At 45.1% G+C, this 21,897-nt stretch overlaps 1 protein-coding gene across 2 annotated transcripts in view; it reads right to left on the bottom strand.

Moving 5' to 3' along the window:
• LOC139260324 (adhesion G protein-coupled receptor A3) overlaps positions 1–21,897 on the bottom strand; it is an 841,088-nt gene that overhangs the window by 420,381 nt on the left and 398,810 nt on the right. For both annotated transcript variants that reach the window (XM_070876798.1, XM_070876800.1), the window contains exon 7: positions 17,316–17,529. In XM_070876798.1, coding sequence (XP_070732899.1) covers positions 17,316–17,529 — 214 coding nt within the window. The remainder of the gene's footprint in view (positions 1–17,315; positions 17,530–21,897) is intronic.

The following is a 21,897-nucleotide window of genomic DNA, read 5'->3' as shown; positions in this document are numbered from 1 at the left end:
CTGCGCCAATGCTCTCAGTAGGCTGCCTATGCCCACCACCGGGGTGGAAATGGCGCAGCCCGCAGATCTAACCATAGTTATGGAAGCATTTGAGAGTGAGCAATCACCCGTCACTGCCCGACAGATCAAAACCTGGACAAGCCAGGACCCCTTATTATCTCTCGTCAAAAGCTGTGTGCTTCACGGGAGCTGGTCCAGTGTCCCAGTAGAAATGCAGGAAGAGATAAAGCCGTTCCAGCGGCGCAAAGATGAAATGTCTATACAGGCAGACTGCCTTCTGTGGGGCAATCGAGTAGTGGTTCCCAAGAAGGGCAGAGACACCTTCATCAATGACCTCCACAGTACCCACCCAGGCATCGTAATGATGAAAGCAATAGCCAGATCCCACATGTGGTGGCCCGGTATCGATGCGGACTTAGAGTCCTGCGTTCACAGATGTAATACATGCTTGCAGTTAAGCAATGCACCCTGGGAGGCGCTGCTAAGTTTATGGTCTTGGCCCTCCAAACCGTAATCTAAGGTACACGTCGACTGTGCAGGCCCGTTCTTGGGTAAAATATTCCTTGTGGTTGTAGATGCGTACTCCAAGCGGATTGAATGTGAGATAATGTCGGCGAGCACGTCCACTGAAAGCCTGCGGGCCATGTTTGCCACTCATGGCTTACCCCATGTCCTGGTGAGTGACAACGGGCCATGTTTTACCAGTGCTGAGTTCAAAAAATTCATGACCCGTAACGAGATCAAACATGTCACATCTGCCCCGTTTAAACCAGCGTCCAATGGTCAGGCAGAGAGAGCAATGCAAACCATCAAGCAAGGCTTGAAGAGGGTAACTGAAGGCTCACTGCAGACTCGCCTATCCCGAGTCCTGCTTAGCTACCGCACGAGACCCCACTCACTCACTGGGATCCCACCTGCTGAACTGCTCATGAAAAGAACACTTAAGACAAGGCTCTCGCTAGTTCACCCTGATCTACATGAACAGGTAGAAAGCAGGCGGCTTCAACAAAGTGCATACCATGATAGCGCAAATGTGTCACGTAAGATTGAAATCAACGATCCTGTATTTGTATTAAATTATGGGCAAGGTCCCAAGTGGCTTCCCAGCACTGTCATGGCCAAAGAGGGGAGCAGGGTGTTTCGGGTCAAACTTTCAAATGGACTCATTCACCGGAAAACACTTGGACCAAATCAAACTCAGATTCACGGACTATCCTGAGCAACCCACTTTGGACCCTACCTTTTTTGATCCACCAACATACACACCAGTGGCACCACGGTTGACCACGAAGCAGAACCCATCATCCACAGCAACCTAACAGGGCCCAACACACCAGGCAGCCCAGCAAGGCCAGCTGCACAGCAGCCCAGCGAGGGCCCAACAAATGATTCAACAACAGCAGCTTTTACACCAAGACGATCAACCAGGGCATGAAGGGCCCCAGATCGACTCACATTGCAAATGGTTAAACTATTGATTTTGGGGGAGAGTGTTGTTATATATGTGGACTTGTATTACTCTGTAAAGCCACCAGAAGGCTCATCTCTGGAGTCCCAAGGGATCCCATAATCCCTTGGGAGCACAGGTATTTAAGGAGGCTTCACAGGTTGGAGAGGCACTCTGGAGACCTGCAATAAGAGACTAAGGTCACATTTTACTTTGAGCTCACAGTGTTCAGTCTGACTCTTTCTCCATACACAACAAGAGGGTTGTAAATCTATGGAATTCTCTGCCCTAGAGAGCTGTGGAGGCTGGGTCATTGAATATAGTTAAGACGGAGATAGACAGATTTTTGAGTGATAAGGGAGTAAAGGGTTATGGGGAGCGGGCAGGAAAGTGAGTCCATGATCAGATCAGCCATGATCGTATTGAAAAGTGGAGCAGGTTCGAGGGGCCAAATGGCCTACTCCTTCTCCTATTTCTTATGTTCTCATCAAATAAATGTGCTGGGATGGGATGCACAAAAAAAATCCTAATTTATTCTCCTCTACCATTGTTCTACTTCCACTTTGTCTGCTCCTGTATCTATGAATTGTACCTATGTCTCTGCTATGCATTCTTCCACTTCTGCCATCAATGGCAGGCATGATTCAAGCATAGAAGGTTTCTCAGTGGCTTGCCTGCTTACTCCTGAACTCAAATTGTAATCCTCATTTTTATGCAGCATTCCATTCAGATTACATGCATTAGGTACCCAAGGAAAACAAAAATACAAATTGCAACCATGGTGTCTCTTTCTTCAGAAGTTATCCTTCAAAACAAACTTCAAAGATCCACCAACTTTTAACAAATAATATAGAACACATTATCCAGTTTTATCTTGCCCCATTAGTTTTTATGAACCTCTGATCTATAGAACGTCTGGGATGAGATATATGATAGCGCACCAGTCGAAATTCTGGCAATGAAGTGTCCTCACACTGCCTCAGCAAAGGCTGCTGTATGATGAGCAGTAGCAAGCCTCTCTCCCACAGGATTTTCTGCTGTTGCTCCATCATTAACTTTTGCTATTCCCTATATTGGGACAGCTGAAATTCCTGCTGCTCTTGTGGCTTTTGTTAGGATGTTCTGTTCCAAACAAAAGGCATCCTGCCAGGAAGAGGTATGGCTGTCAGAGGAACTGGTCTGAGATACAAATGTGTACAGCTGATGTCACGACAAAAGGTAGATCGGGATATGCTGCACTAAAGGAAACAGAAAAACACCCAATAAACTAATTTCCTAACCTATAGGAATACAGGCCCCTCAATAATTTAGCACATAATGGAATTTAATTGCTTAAAAAGGCCTTCCTTAAATGAAGAAAACATAAAACTGATCTTGCCATTATGAAACAATCTAATCTTAACTTAATAATTTTAAGAATTCTTACTAGTTATATCCAAATTCTTAATCCCTACAAAATGTAGGAAGGAAAGGCACGTAATATTTAAAAATAAATAAATGATCTTTAAGGGCAGTTGTTTCCTGTTGGGAAGCGGAAGCTGTAGCTGAGGTCCAGTCATGGGACTCTGTCACCCGAAGGGACTAGATGTATCCCAAATGGAAGTCTGAGGTGTTTTGTATGTAAACCTGTAATTACCATGTCTAACCACCAGAGGGCTTATCCCCTGGAGTCTCAAGGGATCCCACAATCCTTTGGGAGCACCTGTATAGAAGGAGGCCTCACAGGCTGGAGATGCACTCTGAGATCTGCAATAAAGGATTATGGTCATACTTATTTTGAGCTTGCCGTATCTAGTCTGACTCTTTATCCAAGACATAACAATGGGCGATGAGATACAGATAACGAACCCCAATGCAACAATGCAGAGAACTGTGGGCATCCTGGAGAAATTTTCGTAGGGAAATGATTGGGAACCTCCGTGGTGCGACTTGACCAATACTTCGTGGCCAACGAGCTGGAAGGAGAGGCTGCGAAATGAAGGGCGACCCTCCTCACCGTTTGCGGGGCATCAACTTCTGGCCTCATGAAAAACCTGTTCGCTCCAGCAAAACCCACAGACAAGTCATACGATGAGTTGTGCAGACTGGTCTGGGAGCATCTAAACCCGAAGGAAAGCGTTCTGATGGCGAGGTATTGGTTCTACACGTACAAGAGGTCTGAAGGCCAAGAAGTGGCGACCTACGTGGCCAAGCCGAGGTGCCTTGCGAATTTGAAGGACACTTGGAGCACACGCTCAGGGACTTCTTTGTACTTGGCATTGGCCATGAAGTAATATTTCGCAAACTTAAGTAAAGCCATAGCAATAGTCCAGGTGTTTATGTGCACCAGTGACAAGACCAAACAAATTTCCCAGCACACTAGTGCTGCTGCAAGTACTGTGAACAAAGTAACGTTGTTTTCGAATCGAAATGTACATGGCAGGACTTACACGCCTGTAGCTGTACATCCGCAGATGACTCAGAGTCTGCCATCAAGGATGGTAAATATAATGCAATTAACACCTTGCTGGTGCTGCGGGGGTGATCATCGATTCCATTCATGCCGCTTCAAAGGATATGTTTGCAAGGGCTGTGGAACAATGGGACACCTCCAACGTATGTGCAGGCGAGCTGCAAACCCTGCTAATCCTGCAAACCACCATGTTGCAGAGGAGGACAGATCCACGGTGGATCATGATGAACCAGAGCCTCAGACTGAGGAGGCAGAGGTATATGGGGTGCACACATTTACCACAAAGTGTCCCCCGATAATGCTGAAGGTTTAATTAAATGGACTCCCGATGTCCATGGAGCTGGACACGGGCGCAAGCCAGTCCATAATGAGTAAAAAGACTTTCGATAAGTTGTGGTGCAACAAGGCTTCAAGGCCAGTCCTGACGCCATTCGTACCAAACTTAGAACGTACACAAAAAAACTGATTCCCATAATTGGCAGTGCTACCGTAAAGATCTCCTACGATGGAGCGGTGCATGATTTACCACTCTGGGTGGTACCGGGCGATGGCCCCATGCTGTTCGGCAGGAGTTGGCTGGGAAAGGTACGCTGGAACTGGGATGACGTCCGAGCACTTTCGTCCGTCGACGACACCTCATGTGCCCAGGTCCTAAACAAGTTCCCCTCGCTGTTCGAACCAGGCATTGGGAAGTGCCAAGGAGCAAAAGTGCAGATCCATTTGATTCCGGGGGCACGACCCATCCATCACGAGGCGAGAATGGTACCTTACACGATGAGAGAGAGGGTGGAGATCGAGCTGGACAGGCTACAACGAGAGGGCATCATTTCACTGATCAAATTCAATGAGTGGGCCAGTCCGATTGTTCCAGTCCTCAAGGGAGACGGCACCGTCAGAACCTGTGGTGATTACAAAGTAACTATCAATCGTTTCTCAATGCAGGATTAATACCCGCTACCAAATGCAGACGACCTATTTGCGACGCTGGCGGGAGGGAAAACGTTCACGAAGCTGGACTTGACTTCGGCCTACATGATGTAGGAGCTGGAGGAATCTTTGAAAGGCCTCACCTGCATCAACACGCATAAAGGTTTTTTCGTTTACAACAGATGCCCGTTTGAGATTCGATCTGCTGCGGCAATATTGGAAAGCTTGCTGAAGTCGATCCCGTGCACCGTGGTCTTCCAGGACAACATCTTGGCTACAGATTGTAACACCGTCGAGCACCTGCAGAACCTGGAGGAAGTTCTTAGTCGGCTTAATCGTGTGGGGCTCAGGCTAAAATGCTCGAACTGTGTTTTCCTGGCGCCTGAAGTGGAGTTCTTCAGGAGAAGAATCGCGGCGGATGGCATCAGGCCCACCGATTCGAAGACGGAGTCAATCAAGAATGCACCAAGACCACAGAACGTGACGGAGCTGCAGTCGTTTCTAGGACTCCTGAACTATTTTGGTAACTTCTTACTGGGTCTTAGCACATTGTTACAATCCCTGCACTCTTTACTGCGTAAGGGAGATGAATGGGTATGGGGTAAAAGACAAGAAAATGCCTTTGAGAAAGCTAGGAAGCTGTTATGTTCCAACAAATTGCTTGTGTTGTATGATCCATGTAAACGTTTGGTACTAGCATGTGATGCGTCGTTGTACGGGGTCGGGTGTGTACTGCAACAAGCTAATGAAATTGCAACCGGTTGCTTCTGCATCCAGAAGTCTGTCTAAGGTCGAGAGGGATTACAATATGATTGAAAAAGAAGCATTAGCGTGTGTTTACGGGGTAAAGAAATGCATCAATATCTGTTCGGGCTCAAATTTGAATTGGAAACCGACCATAAGCCGCTTATATCCCTCTTTTCTGAAAATAAGGGGATAAATACGAATGCATCGGCCCGCATCCAGAGATGGGTGCTCACGTTGTCCGCATACAACTACGCCATCCGCCACAGGCCAGGCACAGAAAACTGTGCCGATGCTCTCAGCAGGCTACCATTGCCCACCACTGGGGTGGAGATGGCACAGCATGCAGATTTAGTTATGGTAATTGAAGCATTCGAGAGTGAGCCCGACAGATCAGAACCTGGACAAGCCAGGACCCCCTTACTCTCCCTAGTAAAAAACTGTGTGCTCCACGGGAGTTGGTCTAGTGTCCCATTAAGAGATGCAGGAAGAAATAAAGCCGTACCAGCGGGGCAAGAATGAAATGTCTACTCAGGCATATTGCCTCCTTTGGTGTAATCGGGTAGTGGTGCCAAAAAAGGGCAGGGACACTTTCATTAGTGATCTCCAGGCACCCACCCAGGCATTGTAATGATGAAAGCAATAGCCAGATCCCACGTGTGGTGGCCCAGTATAGATGCAGACTTAGAGTCCTATATGCACAAATGTAACACATGTTCCCTGTTAAGCAATGCACCCAGGGAGTCGCCACTAAGTTTATGGTCTTGGTCCTCCAAACCGTGGTCTAGATTTATGTCGACTATGCAGGCCCATTCTTGGGAAAAATGTTTTTAGTGGTTGTAGATGCGTACTCCAAATGGATTGAATGTGAGATAATGTCAGCAAGCACGTCGGCTGCCACCATTGAAAACCTACGGGCCATGTTTGCCACGCACGGCCTGCCTGATGTCCTTGTAAGTGGGCCGTGCTTTACCAGTGCTGAATTCAAGGAATTCATGACCCGCAATGGGGTCAAACATGTCACACCTGCTCGGTTTAAGCCAGCATCCAACGGTCAGGCAGAACGAGCAGTTCAAACAATCAAGCAGAGCTTGAAAAGGGTAACTAAAGGCTCATTGCAGACTTGCTTATCCCGAGTCCTACTTAGTTACCGCACAAGACCCTACTCGCTCACCGGGGTCCCTCCCGCTGAACTGCTCATGAAAAGGGCACTTAAGACAAGGCTCTCGTTAGTCTACCCTGATCTACACGAACAGGTAGAGAGCAGGTGGCTTCAACAGAATACATATGATCGCGCAAATGTGTCACGCAAAATTGAAGTCGATGATCCTGTATTTGTGTTGAGCTATGGACAAGATCCCAAGTGGATTGCCAGCACTGTTTTGGCCAAAGAGGGGAGTTTGTGGTCAAACTCGCAAATGGACTCACCTGCAGAAAACACTTGGACCAAACCAAACTCAAATTTACAGACAATCCAGAACAACCCACAATAGACTAACTTTTTCGACCCTCCAACACACACACAAGGGGCAACCGACACAGCGGTTGACCACGAAGCAAAACCCATCACCCGCAGCAGCCCAGCAAGGCTCACCACCCCCAGCAGGCCAGCAAGGCCAGCTGTGCAGCAGCCCAACGAAGGCCCAACAAACGACTCATCAGCATTTGCATCGAGACGATCAACCAGGGAAAGGAAGGCCCCAGATCGACTCTCATTGTAAATAATTACACTATTGACTATGGGGGAGGGCAGTGTTATTATGTATGTAAACTTGTAATTGCCATGTCTAACCACCAGAGGGCTTATCCCCTGGAGTCCCAAGGGATGCCACAATTCCTTGGGAGCACTTGTATATCAGGAGGCCTCAAAGGCTGGAGAGGCACTCTGAGATCTGCAATAAAGGACTACGGTCACACACACTTTGAGCTTGCCATATCTAGTCTGACTCTTTATCCAAGTAATAACACTCGGGTTCAGTGGAGTCAATAGCTTCTCCTTCTCGTATTATATCATTAGTTGACACATCAAAAATCAAAATGGGGAGGGGGACAGGGGTAGTAATGAGTTAAATTCAACATATCAATTGAAATGTCAGATTGAAAATAGCAAACTACCCTTACATTGACTGCTTTTCTCAGATCCCAGAGTTTCCTACAAAATGGTTTCCTTGTACTTAACAGTATTCACTCAGGAATGATTCAGTCATCCAAATACTGGAAGCAGACAAATCACCCAACTATTTGGCTTTAATATTTAAATATGGCTCCTACAGGTCCATTGTCCTCACTTTGAAGCAATTTTTTGAGCTTCCTAATAATCACTCATTCTCTGCCACCCTACTTATTTGTTTTTAATTCTGTCTTTATAACTGTCAGTGGTATGAGTTCCCTCACCAATGGATTGATATTTGAATTTCCATTTTTGATCGCTAAAAGGCACAAAATTGCTTCATGAAGATTGTAGCTGAATTGCTTTGTTTCAGTGACAGGTTGGTACTGTGATGTGACAACCCATCAAGACATGAATCTTTCTTACGATCAACACTCTATTGATAAAATATTTTTGGGAGGCAATGCTATGAGTCTGCACAACAAGCTTCACCCATCAGCGGAACATATTGGAAAGTTGTGTCAATCTTCCCACGATTTTCCGACCTTTTGGTTGCATGCCCAAATTTCCGATATACACTACCAGTAGGAGACACTTCCAATCAGAAGGATGGATCCATAAAATGATTGTTTTGTGTCTGCGTTAAGAACATTACTTGGTACGTGTAATGTATGTATGCCTGGGTTTACCTGCCACCAGGGGGAGCGACCGTCGGGATCATTGGGCCACAGACACACACACGTGCAGCCCTTGTATATAAAGAAAGCCTCCCATATCCAGAGGTGGGCACTGACATTATCTGCCTATGATCATGTCATTCACCAGAGACCTGGCACTGAGAATTGTGCCGATGCATTGAACCGTTTACCGTTGCCCACGCCGGAGATGGAAACGCCACAGCTCGCAGACCTAATGTTGGTCATGGATGCCTTTGAGAGCCTGTCAGTGCTCAACAAGTTAGGACCTGGACCAACCAGGATCCGACCTTATCGGTTGTAAAATGTTGTGTCCTTAGTGGTGATTTGTCAGCCATTCCCAGGGAAGTGTGTGATGAGACCAAACCTTACAACCAGCGCAAAGACAAACTATCCATTAACCTGATTGTTTGCTATGGGGTAATTGTGTTATTATGCCCAAGAAAGGCAGGGAGAGATTTGTATGGGATTTACAAAGTACCCATCCCAGTATTGTGATGATGAAGGCCATTGCCAGGTCTCACGTTTGGTGGCCTGACATCGACTCTGATTTGGAGTCATGTGTGCATCAGTGCAAAACTTGCATGCAGTTAAGCAATGCACCAGTGGAATCTCCGCTAAGTCTGTGGTCGTGGCCATTCAAACCATGGTCGAGGATCCACATCGACTATGCGGGTCCTTTCCTGGGCAAAATGTCTTTGGTGGTGGTGGATGCGTATTCCAAATAGATAGAATGTGTAATCATGTCATCCAGCACATCCACAGCCACCATTGAGAGCCTCCGTGCCATGTTCGGCACTCATGGTCTGCCCGACATCGTTGTGAGCGACAACGGATCATGCTTCATGAGTTTGGAGTTTCAAGAGTTTATGAGACTCAATGGTATCAAGCACGTAAGGTCAGCACCATTTAAACCCACGTCCAATGGTCAAGCGGAGCGGGCTGTCCAAACCATCAAGCAGAGCCTGAAACGTGTAACTCATGGTTCTTTGCAGACTCGCTTGTCACGCATACTGCTTAGTTACAGGACGAGACCCCACACACTTACCAGGGTCCCCCCTGCTGAACTGTTGATGAAGAGAGGTCTCAAGGCTAGGCTCTCGCTTATCCATCCTGATCTTAATGATCACGTCGAAAACAGACGTCAACATCAGCAGTGGTATCATGATCGCACTGCCGTGTCACGCGACATCTCTATTAATGATCCTGTGTATATGCTAAATTATGGTCAAGGCCCCAAGTGGGTCACTGACACTGTTACAGCCAAGGAGGGTAACAGGGTGCTTATTGTCAGGCTCACTAATGGGCAAACATGCAGGAGGCACATTGATCAGATGAAATTGCGGCACACAGACGAACCGGAACACCTTGAAAAAGACACCATCAGTGACCAACCAATTCATATTCAGCCATCAGAAGACCCTACTGTTGTCAATGAATCTGGACCTTCAATCCCCGACATGGACACTGCCACTCCCATTAGATCGGCTACCCAGCCTCAAGTCATGAATGACTCGGAGAGCTTACCCAGATCTGGAATTGAACGAAGATAATCAACTAGAGAGCGGAAAGCTCCAGACCGTCTCAATTTGTAAATAGGACTGATACCAAGATCGGATGTAATGTATATATGCCTGGGTTTACCTGCCACCAGGGGGAGCGACCGTTGGAGATCATTGGGCCACAAGCACATACGTGCAGCCCTTGTATATAAAGAAAGCCTCCCTGTTTAATCCTCACTTTGAGAGCTAATAAAGTAGAGTCAGGTCACACCTGATTGAGTTCACGGTACTATGCCTATTGAGTTATTGCATACGCAACAGTACGTTATATAAAATATGTATTGATATGAAGATATTTGATAGAATCAACACAAACTTAAGCATCCGCAGCGTCATAAATGAATACAAATAGAAAGCAAACTGACTGCCAAATGATGAAATCATCTACCTGATAAACATGTCAATCATCACTGAGCTAGCAAAGTGCTTTTGCACTATTAAATATAATTTACGGTGGAAATTTGTTCCTCCCAGTGTGAATAGACTTTCTAAATATTGATTGTATAAAAATATATTTCTGCTCACACAGCCACTTGGAATTTAAATCGGTTAAAATGGGGTCCTACTCTCAGATCACATCAACAACAAGCACAAAGCAGCTAGGAAAAGACAGAGGCGGATTACATTTCTATTTGTGCTTTCTATTTGTATTACATCTGTGCTTTGCACCTTTTAACTACTGTAGCTCAGATATTAAGCTGAATCTGTATGCTAAGAATTTTCACATGCAATTATTGCTTTATTTACTCATTTTTTAATGAGATCATATCAGTTTATTCTATTGCATTAGCTCAAAAATTTCACAGTTGGAAACAGACTGCAACTGTGTTTTAATAATACATTGACAGCCATACTGTGAGGCTTTTCAGCCACACATCTGTTACCTGATGTGGCTCTCTTCTAGTATAATCTACAACATGTATTTATTTGGTATGGGGGAGGGAGAGAAAGAGATTTTGTATCTCTGCTAGAAATAGTCTAGAATTCAGATCTTTGAAACAGAATCATATTATTCCATGTTCCAAATACCACAACGGCTAAAGTAAAGGTCATTGAAAGACGCACTTGCTCACTCTAATTAATTGCCTTGGAATGTGACATTGACATTTATTCAACATGCACAAATTCTCAATTAGTCTGAAATTCTGCACATACAAGGGGTTGCATTGAGGAGTGTTTAATTAAGGTATGTTGCTGAAGCAGAATGTTAAACGTATACACCATTGTTATGCCACCAAACTGAGCACTGAAAACTCTCACTCTAGCAGACACTATACCCATTGCAGTATAAAGTTTTGCAGTGGGGTCATTACTTTTTATAACTGCAAACACCAACATCGTAGCATCGATCACTTCACTTTCTATGCTTCTGTGCTCAAGCATGATAACAATGTCCCAATGTGCAGATTTTGTAAAGCCCACCTCAACAAATACTAATAGAAAAGTCTTCTGAAACAACAGCAGGCTGCGTAAGATGACGATAAAACTAATTGTGAAGGACAAAGTAATTCACAAATAGCATGGTTGATTCACTTCTCATGCAAATTTACGCAGAGAATTACAAATGGCTGCCAGTTTGTTTAAATAAAAAAACAACTTAAAGGTTTGGTCAATATTATTTCCAGCAATTAACCAACAGTTTATAATTTAACTGAGAGTAAACATACAAACATTTGCATTTAAAAATCAAAAATTAAAATTAAAAAGTTTCACATCAAGGCTGAAGCAAACCCTGACTGCATTAAGCCTGCAATCTTTAATGCTTCATTGACTTTGATGCTTAGTCACAGCTTTGAAGCTCCATTCAATCCAGTTCTACTTGCCTTGGTACCGGCGCCTATTGTCCATGACTCCCAACCTGCAACCGCTAACCCTCAATTCATGATACACAAATGCTATTTTTGATCTAAAATGTTGAAAACCTCAAAACTTCACTGTCGCACCAGGATAAACCTTTGAAGTCACCATGTTTTAATGCAGCCCAGCTCCAAATGATATGTAGTTCATTTAAAACAGGCTGAAAACATCAGCTTTGAAATGCCAGTGTCTGTGCACACCTACCATCCACATAGTAATTTTGCCTGGAGTTTCTTTTCTAAAATGTGCAAGCGTGAATGCATTCACGCATTATAACGATGAATTATAACAGTACTACAATTAGCTGGGAAAAAATTAACAGCAGAGGCTTTGAATCTATCAAGCAGCTGTCAATATGAGTAAAATGTCCATCTGCAGTTTTGTTCGAGGCACTCATGCAATATTCATAACAGTTCTAGACCCATGTAAGTTCTATTTAGATTTTATTTCATCTATTATTTCACAAACACTGCACGCTCCATACTTTTCTACAGAAATTTATATTGCCCAATTTTTCCCCCATTTACCTTAACCCAGTATGGCCACTTGTGCGTGTTATAGCTCAGTTACTGCAAGAGGGAAGGATTAGATTATTGAAATGCACAAATCTCAGCAGCAATACTGCTCCATCCTGAGCCAGACAGTTATGGTGTCATTCTTACTGCTCGCAGAAGAGGCGAGGGCCCTGGGGCAGCACGGGCCAGCCCACACTGCGATATGTGTGCGCACTAGGTCCGTGCAGCAGAGTAGGTCTCCAGTTGTCTTGGTTAATCTTTGCCACTGGACCAAGACATAGCTCTGTCAAGCCCGTGTGGTGGCTGGTGTGCAACGGCCACCCCACGTTAAAATAAATCCACGCACAGGCATCTTCCACCCTTCAACATTTAGTTCAGGACCTGGAATTTTGGATCCTTCATTGCAACACCTGTGAACTTTCTGACGTGGAAGCAAGTCATCTTCGATTCGAGGGACTGCCTATGATGATGATGATGATATTCTGCCGCTGACTGTGTTGAAACTCCATGCATGCATGAGTAGAGGGTCAAATTGCCTATTAGCAGCAGGGCTAGATTGTGGTGCCAAACAGGTATCCATGCTAAACTGCTCTTTTCTCCTGTTTGATACTCATGCCAGCTCAACATTTTCATAGGGAAGAATTATCAATTTCCCATTCCAACTGTGAATTAAAGCAATGTTCATTTCAAGCAAACTACACTACTGCTAATGCGGACATTAAATAGCAGCTAAGAGCTCAAACACCCACCTGAAGTACTTCAGTAGGGAATGTCATTACCCATAAAATAATAAACCAGTAGCACTTCAAGAAGAAAGAGATTGGGAAATGTATAACCAGCACTTACACTATGATTAATATCATTTGAAATATGAAGAAGCTTTAACTGTCAGAGGACTGGCAAGCGCTTGATTTCAATTTAATTTGCTATCTTTATGACATTTGTTTTTGCTACATAATCTTGGATGGTTCAACGTGTTGCCATGTTCATAGATGGTGTCAAACCATTCCCTCTCCAAATAACCATGTAAACAATTGCAAACTTGATCTCTGGAAGAAGCCCAAGCGTGAATCTCAGGTAGGTCTGTGGTTGGGTACATTCAGGCCACCGTAAATGTGTTATTTTAATTGCAGAGTGCAAAACTAAGGTTTCCATATAAAAAATAACAAAATCCAGCTGAGTGGTGAGAGTGAATTTAGCTTGGGAATAGGGATAGCTGCATCATTCATCCGATGCAGTAACTAATTCATGTTTCGTCTGCAATGTCGCATGTAGCACTTAACAGAATTAGCATATTAGCAAACACACTTGGCTTGGATCGTGGTGGTCAGCCTCTCCTCTCTCGAATACTCTGCCCTCCCAAATCCCTTCCCCAACCATTCATTACTCTTTGACATTCCTACTCTCCTGCCACCATCCCAGGCTCGACTCCCTCCTAGATAAGCTTACAGCTTGCCTCTCTGCTTCTCTGGGCATCCTTCAAAGGGCCCATCGAGGCACTCGTCTCTGCCTCCTTACGAGCAGCAACCCCGACTGTCCCATCCTACTCTCTCACCGACCTTCCACTGAGGGTTAATCTTGCCAATCTCCTCCCCGTCCAACTCAATCCCCCTCAGCGCTGACTCTGTGGACGCAGGCAGTGGGGCAGCCATCACCGACCCTCTCCGCATCTCCCTCCAGAACGTCCGTTCGCTTGTGATGACACCTTATGCTTAAATGAAGCCTCCCTGCCTGACTATACCTTCCACCACTTGCTCCGCTCAGACCACAGTGATGGCAATGTGTCTCTCATCGGCAAATCACAGCTTGGTCTGTCCCGCTACTCCTCCAGCACGTTCTCCTCCTTTGAGCATCTCACCCTATTCCACCCGTCTCATCTCTCATTTAAAATTCTCGTTCTCTACTGGCCACCCAAATACCATAGAAATGTTATTATCGATATATCTTCACTACTTTCCTCTCTCTGCCTCTGCACTGAACGACTTCTCGATTTCAACGTCCATCTGAATTCATCAATGCTCTCTCTCCTCTGAGTTCAGTAGCCTCCTATCCTCCTTTAATCTCGCCCTCCATGTAAACTCCCCAACCCATATTCACGGCCAGCCCCTCGACCTTGCTATCTCTCGTGGCCTCGCTATTCCCATCATGTCAATCGCAGATAAGGCCGTCTCTGACCACTTCCTCGTATCGCTCTCCGCCCACATCCCCCTTCTAACCCTGCAACCCTGCCTCCTTCTGTGTCCGCCACTGGAATAAACTCTCTCCCGACTCTCTTACAACTGCACTTATGAACTCTCAACTGTCCAGCCTTTGGCCCTCCATTCACCATGACATTTCTGCAGCTACCGATCTGCTCAATCACACCCTCACCACCACCTTTGGTGCCCTAGTCCCTGTTAAAACAATTAATGTCTCTCACCCTAGCCATTCCCCCTGGTACAGCCCCGATCTTCTCTCCCTTAAGTCCAAGGGGCGCAGACTTGAACAGATATGGCGGACAACTGATTTAACCATTCACCGCCAGATATGGCAGGACCACATAAAGCACTATCGGGTCCTGCTCTCATCTGCCAAAATCGCTCACTATTCCAGAATCATTCTGGAATGTAAAGATAAACCCTGGCTTCTATTGTCCACTGCTAACCATCTTTTTAAACCCCTCTCCCCAATCTCCACCCTCACCTCCAATAATAATTGTGAGGAGCTCATGGAATTCTTTGTCTCTAAGATTGAGACCATTCTTTAGGCTGTTGCTGCCTCTTCCCTTCCTTCCCCTAGCCCACCGGGCCAAACTTCCTCTAAGGATCCCCTCTGCCCTAGCCTTGACCTTACATCTTTCTCCAGTTTCTCTCTGATCTCCCCTCATGACCTTTCTGAGTTCATCCTGTCGATGAGACCCACTTCCTGCTCCCTTGACCTTATTCCCACCAAACTGCTGATCACCCAACTTCCTTTTCTGGCTCCCATGTTAGCTGACATTGTTAACGGTTCTCTCTCCTCAGGTACTTACTTTCCCCCTCTCCCTCAAATCTGCCATCATCACTCCTCTCCTTAAAAAAAACAACCTTCGACCCCTCCGTCCTTGCAAACTATTGCCCTATCTCCAACATCCCTTTCCTCTCCAAATTCCTTCAACGTATTATTGCCTCACAAATCCATGCCCATCTTTCTCGCAATTCCATGTTTGAATCCCTCGGTGTCCGCACCTGCCACAGTACCAAAATGGCTCTCAACAAAGTCACAAATGACAGCCTTTGTGACTGTGACAAAGGCAAACTATCCGTCATCATCCTTCTTGACTTGTCTGCAGCCTTTGACATGGTTGACCACTCTATCCTTCTCCAATGTCTCTCCACCATTGTCCAGCTGGGTGGGACTGCACTTGCCCGGTATCTAATCGTACCCAGAGAATCACCTGCAACGGCATCTCTTTCTGCCCCCGCGTCATTCTATCTTTGACCCCCTCCTATTTCTCATCTGGATGTTTCCCCTTGGTGACATCATCCAAAAACAAAGCATCTGTTTCCACATGTATGCTGATGACACCCAGCTCTACCTCAATACCACTTCTATCAACCCCTGCACAGTCTCTAAATTGTTAGACTGCTTGTCTGACATCCAGTTCTGGGTGAGCAGAAATTTTCTCCAATTGAATATTGGGAAGACCAAAGCCATTGTTTTCAGTCCTTGCCACAAACTCCGTTCCCTAGCCATTGACTCCATCCATCTCCCCAACTTCTGTCTGAGGCTGAACCACACTGTTTACAACCTTGGTGTCATATTTGACCCTGAAATGAGTTTTCGACCACATATCCACAGCATAACATGCCTATTTCCACCTTCATAACATTGCCCATCTCTGCCCTTGCCTCAGCTCATCCGCTGCTGAAGCCCTCATCCATATCTTTGTTACGTCTAGACTTGACTTTTCCAACACACTCCTGGCTGACCTCCCACATGCTACCCTACGTAAACTAGAGATGATCCAAAACTAGATTGCCCGTGTCCTAACTTGCACCAAGTCCCATTCACCCATCGCCCCTGTGCTCATTGACCTACATTGGCTTCCGGTTAAGCAATGTCTTGATTTCAAATTTCTCATCTTTATTTTAAAGTCCCTCCATGACCTTGCCCATCCCTATCTCTAATCTCCTCCAGCCCCACAACCCCCCCGAGATCTCTGCGTTCCTCTAATTCTGCTCTCTTGATCATCCCTGATTAGAATCGCTCAACCATTGGTGGACATGCCTTCTGTTGCCTAGACCCTAAGCTCTGGAACTCCCCGCCTAAATCTCTCCGCATCTCTACCTCTCTTTCCTCCTTCATGACGCTCCTTAAAACATACCTCTTTGACCAAGCTTTTGGTCACCTGTGCTAATTTCTACTTAAGCAGCTTGGTGTCAAATATTTTCTCTCATAATACTCCTGTGAAGCACCTTGAGACGTTTCACTACAGTGAAGGCGCTGTATAAATACAAGTTGTTGTTGCATAAATTTATCATATATCTAATTTACATATTTTCTTTGTACCAATGGATAAATCTTCAATCTTAAAAATTACGAGAGTAAAAAAAAACAAACATTCACAAGGTTCATTTGCACCATCGTTGTGAGTTAATAATAATATTGAAACACTGGGTCCTAAATTCTTCTGCTAACCCAGTATGCAATTCCGAGAGTGATAAGTGAGGCTAAAATGTTCCTAGTATCTGTAATTACTTTTCACTCCAAAAGGTGGCACTCACTACTGAGGACAATGCAATGGTGTGCAATATTCCACTGAATTCAGCCATTCATTTGCTTACATTCCAGCCCAGTGCTGTACATTCTGCAGCACTTCATTTGTAGAATGCAATAATGCAGAACAATTTAGAATTTATCTGCTGCACAAAATATATGTTTTCGGCTATGATGTAACAACAAAAAATATTGATAAACAGTCTAGAATGATTAAATAACAAACAGTTCAGTTATACTTCAATAGCAAGCACAAGGGATGTTCATACCTGGATATTAAACAACAGTCGTGAATCATAATTGGTTCTACAAATATTTCATTGTCTTCATCTGTTACCATTATTTTCCCACTATGGCGCCATTGGATTTGTGTTGTTTTATCCACATACGTTGCAGTGCACAGAAACGGCAAACGATCACCATGGAATACGACCTGCCGGCGAGATGGGATCATCTGAAACAAAGGCAGCTCCAGAGGACCATCTAAAAATTAATCATTGTAAATAAACACATTAAGCAACTCTTCGATAAGTTTCAGATAATCAATAATCGCATCAATAAATATTAATTTCTGTAGAAATCATAATGGCCCAGATTTTGCAGCGGTCATAAAGGTGAGGTGTCAGTGTTTGCCATCCTCACTCCTCTGAAACTGATTGCAACTTCAGGATTTAGCCCAAGCGCAGCTAAAAGAGGAAATCCTGATGTTGCGGTCACTCATTCCCCGTTCCTCCACAGGCTGCTCTGTGGAACTCCTCAGAGCCAGCAATCAGTGAAATCAGCTGAACTGATGAAAACTTAAGCTTTTCCGCTGTAATAATGCAGTTATACATCCCATAAAAAGTTAAGTCTTATTGGAATAGGTGTACTAACTGCTGACCAACTGTTCTGGTCTTGAAAAACAATGGGGTGGTCACTCCTACCAATAGTGAAATGGACAGATCCATCTCCGATAGGTAGGTTCGTGAGTACGAGGTCACACAGGTTTCCCACGTGTTGATTCTCTCACCAACTGCCACAAGTCCAGTCCTATAGCTATATCCTTCAGGACCTGGCCAGCTCAGTCTGTAGTGGTGCTACCGAGCCACTTTTGGTAATGGACATTTAATCCCCCATCCAGAGTACATTCTGTGCCCTTTCTACTCTCGGTGCTTCTTCCAAGTGGTGTCCAACATGGAGAACTACTGATGCATCAGCTGAGGGAGGGCAGTCGGTGGTAATCAATAGGAGATTTCCTTGCCCATATTTGACCTGATGCCATGAGAATTCATGTGGTCTGGAGTCAATGTTGAAGACTCCCAGGCTATTGTCTTCCAACTGTATACCATTGTGCCATCACCTCTGGTGGGTCTGTTCTGCCTGTGTGATGGAGGAGTCTGGAACATTAGCTGAAAGATATTTTTCTGTGAGTATGACTATGTCAGGCTGTTTCATGACTAGTCTGTGGTACAGCTCTCCCAATTTTGGCACACGTCCCCAGATGTTAGTGAGGAGGAAGACACAGGATTATGAGGTTATGAGTGGCGCCTAGGGTGAGAAGCATGTCAGCGAGATAGCATCTGTACCTGAAAGTCTGTACAGTTCAATAGGGTTTTAATAGGGTTTTAATAGCCAGGCATTCTGGAAGCTTTACTCAAATGTTAACAGGTTTATACATCTACTTCCATTTGAGGAACTATATATAATTTTAAAACAACAATATTTGCACTTCCAACAGTTTTCTTTATCCCCTCTTCCTATCTGTTTTATCCACTCCCTACCTCCTCTCCTGAATACACTGACTCCTTACTCTTGTGAAGTTTGACAGGCACCAGTGCCCTCTGGGAATACACTCAAATGGCCATTCTTTATTAAATGAGTTTAGACAGTGAGCGACAACAGGCTTTTCAACCGAGGTCAATCTCTTCCCAACATAGCTGGATAGCAACCAGGGCAATTGTTCCTTCCCCAACCCAGGAGCAATGTGGCCAACTGTAGTGCTCCAGCTGAGATCGGCTAATGCAGCAGAGACTGATTATGGTACTCTAGGGACCTTGCTTGTTGCATTACCCGAAGCAGTTGAACCAGACGTGGATACTAAAAAAACTGTTTGTTGAGCAGATATACACATGCTAGAACATGATTTAATGTGATATATTAAAATAACTACAGGTTAGATTTTCTGGTCTTGCCACCTTAGCACTCTTTGCGCACACAGAACAGAAATGGCTGGTCCTGCCAGATCTTCTGGTATTGGCCGAATTGTCTATTCAAGCCGAGTTCCTGGCATTGATTGGGCCTGCCACTGGGATTTTGCAAAATGGGAAACGGGAGGAAACTAGAACATCATTAATGAGTTGGAGGCCAGAATTCAAAGGGACAAGGTCATTTGACGGTGAGTGAAAGTTCAGCGTCAACCTTTCCAAAGGCTATAGGAGATTAAAGAAGTGACCATCAACAAACCACTGATGGAAAAACACATGTAGAGGCTGTGGGAAAGTACCACATACCCTTGATGTTCAGTTAGGTGCAAGTGCTGCTGCAGGAGATGGATATGAGGATTGTATCATTAATTATCACTCCGGGGCAGCCTATCCAGAGGTCAAGAATGCAGCATGCTCAGCAGAGATGGCAACTAGATTCAAAATCACGTGCATTACGTGAAGAACCTGGGAACATGTATGGATGATGATGGCACATCTCAAGAAATATAACAAAGCAAGGCTACCTAACAAGATTATTAGCAGATGGCTCAAGTATGAATGTCAGAAGTTGTTGCTTGCCAAACTGCTGCACTTTTCCTGTTGGTCCATATAATTCCCTCAGACAACCTTACAGCATCCTTTCATTCCTTGCCATGCACATCCATACTGTGATTGTCACTGTACAGGCACCTTCAGCGTGCAACATCTCAAGAGGAACAATCTGAGGAAGGATGTTCTTGCTATTGAGGGAGTACAGCGAAGGTTCACCAGATTAATTCCCGGGATGGTAGGACTGACATACGAGGAAAGACTGGATCAACTGAGCTTGTATCCACTGGAGTTTAGAAGAATGATAGGGGATCTCATAGAAACATACAAAGTTCTGACGAGATTGGACAGGTTAGAGGCAGGAAGAATGTTCCCGTTGCTGGGGAGTTCCAGAACCAGGGGTCACAGTCTAAGAATAAGAGGTATGTCATTTAGGACTGAGATGAGGAGAAACTTCTTCACTCAGAGTGTGGTTAATTCTCTGCCACAGAAAGTTGTTGAGGCCAGTTTGTTCGATATATTCAAAAGGGAGTTAGATATGGCCCTTACGGCCAAAGGTATGGAGAGAAAGCAGGAAAGGGGTACTGAGGTTGAATGATCAGTCGTGATCTTATTGAATGGCGGTGCAGGCTCGAAAGGCTCAATGGCCTACTCCTGCACCTAATTTCTATGTTTCTAAGATGACTTCTCTGCTTGCAAGGCAAAATGGCATCGAATCAGCTAGGTTTATTTGGTAGCATTCTCACCTCTGAGTCAGAAGGCAGTGGATCAAGCCCCATTCTAGAACTTCAGCACATGATACAGGCTGACATTTCAGTGTGGTACTGAAGGTGTGCCTTCAAGATGAGATGTTAAACCAAGGCCCCATCTATCTTTTGGTGGCTTAAATAGACATAAACGATCCCATGGCATCACTTGAAGAGGAGCAAGGAGTTCTCTTGGTGTCTTGGCCAACATTCCTCCCACAAACACCACCAAAAACAGGTTAATTAGCCATTGTATTTGCTGTTTTTGAAACCTTGCTGGGCGTAAATTGGCTGCTGCTTACATAACAGTGACTGCAACTCAAAAATAATTCATTGGTTATCATCATCATAGGCAGTCCCTCGGAATCGAGGAAGACTTGCTTCCACTCCTGAAGTGAGTTCCTTGGTGGCTGAACAGTCCAATACGAGAGCCACAGACCCTGTCACAGGTGGGACAGATAGTCATTGAGGGAAGGGGTGGGTGGGACTGGTTCGCCGCACGCTCTTTCCACTGACTGCGCTTGATTTCTGTATGCTCTCGGCGTTGAGACTCGAGGTGCTCAGCGCCCTCTTGGATGCACTTCCTCCACTTATGGCGGTCTTGGGTCAGGGACTCTCAGGTGTTAGTGGGGATGTTGCACTTTATCAGGGAGGCTTTGAGGGTGTCCTTGTAGCGTTTCCGCTGCCCACCTTTGGCTCGTTTGCAGTGGAGTAGAGCACTTGCTTTGGGAGTCTCGTGTCTGGCATGTGGACTATGTGGCCTGCCCAGCAGAGCACTTTGGGACATCATGAGTTCATGATAAAGTGCTGCATAAATGCAAGTTCATTGTTTGTTTCTAATATAAGGGAACAGACCTGCCTGTGGCCCTCTTTCAGGAGACTATCCTGAACATCCACATCTAAAAGAGCATCAAGGCAGCAGGGAAAGGTGAAGCCATAAACTTTAGGACTGGTACCATGCACTCTCGTATCTTGTCCCTTCCTCATTCACTCACATAAGCATACACAATACACACATACACACACCCTGTGGATGCAGTTAGAGTGTTTCAGGAAGTACTTGTTAGCAAAATTATAGCCCATGGGATTCAATGGATAGTGACGGCAAGAATACAAAATTGGCTAAGGGACAGAAAGCAGAGAGTAGTGGTGAATGGATGTTTTTCAGACTGGAAGGGAATTATCCAGTCTGGCGTAAAAATAAAACGGGGAAGGTGGCTCAACCGTGGCTAACTAGGGAAATTAGGGATAGTGTTAAATCCAAGGAAGATGTATATAAATTGGCCAGGAAAAGCAGCAAACCTGAGGACTGGGAGAAATTTAGAATTCAGCAAAGGAGGACTAAGGGTTTAATTTGGAGGAGGAAAATAGAG

Source organism: Pristiophorus japonicus, chromosome 3, assembly GCF_044704955.1.
Source record: "Pristiophorus japonicus isolate sPriJap1 chromosome 3, sPriJap1.hap1, whole genome shotgun sequence".
NCBI lineage: Eukaryota > Metazoa > Chordata > Chondrichthyes > Pristiophoridae > Pristiophorus > Pristiophorus japonicus.
Note: the sequence above shows the minus strand (reverse complement) of the source record. Positions and strands in the feature narration are given on the sequence as shown.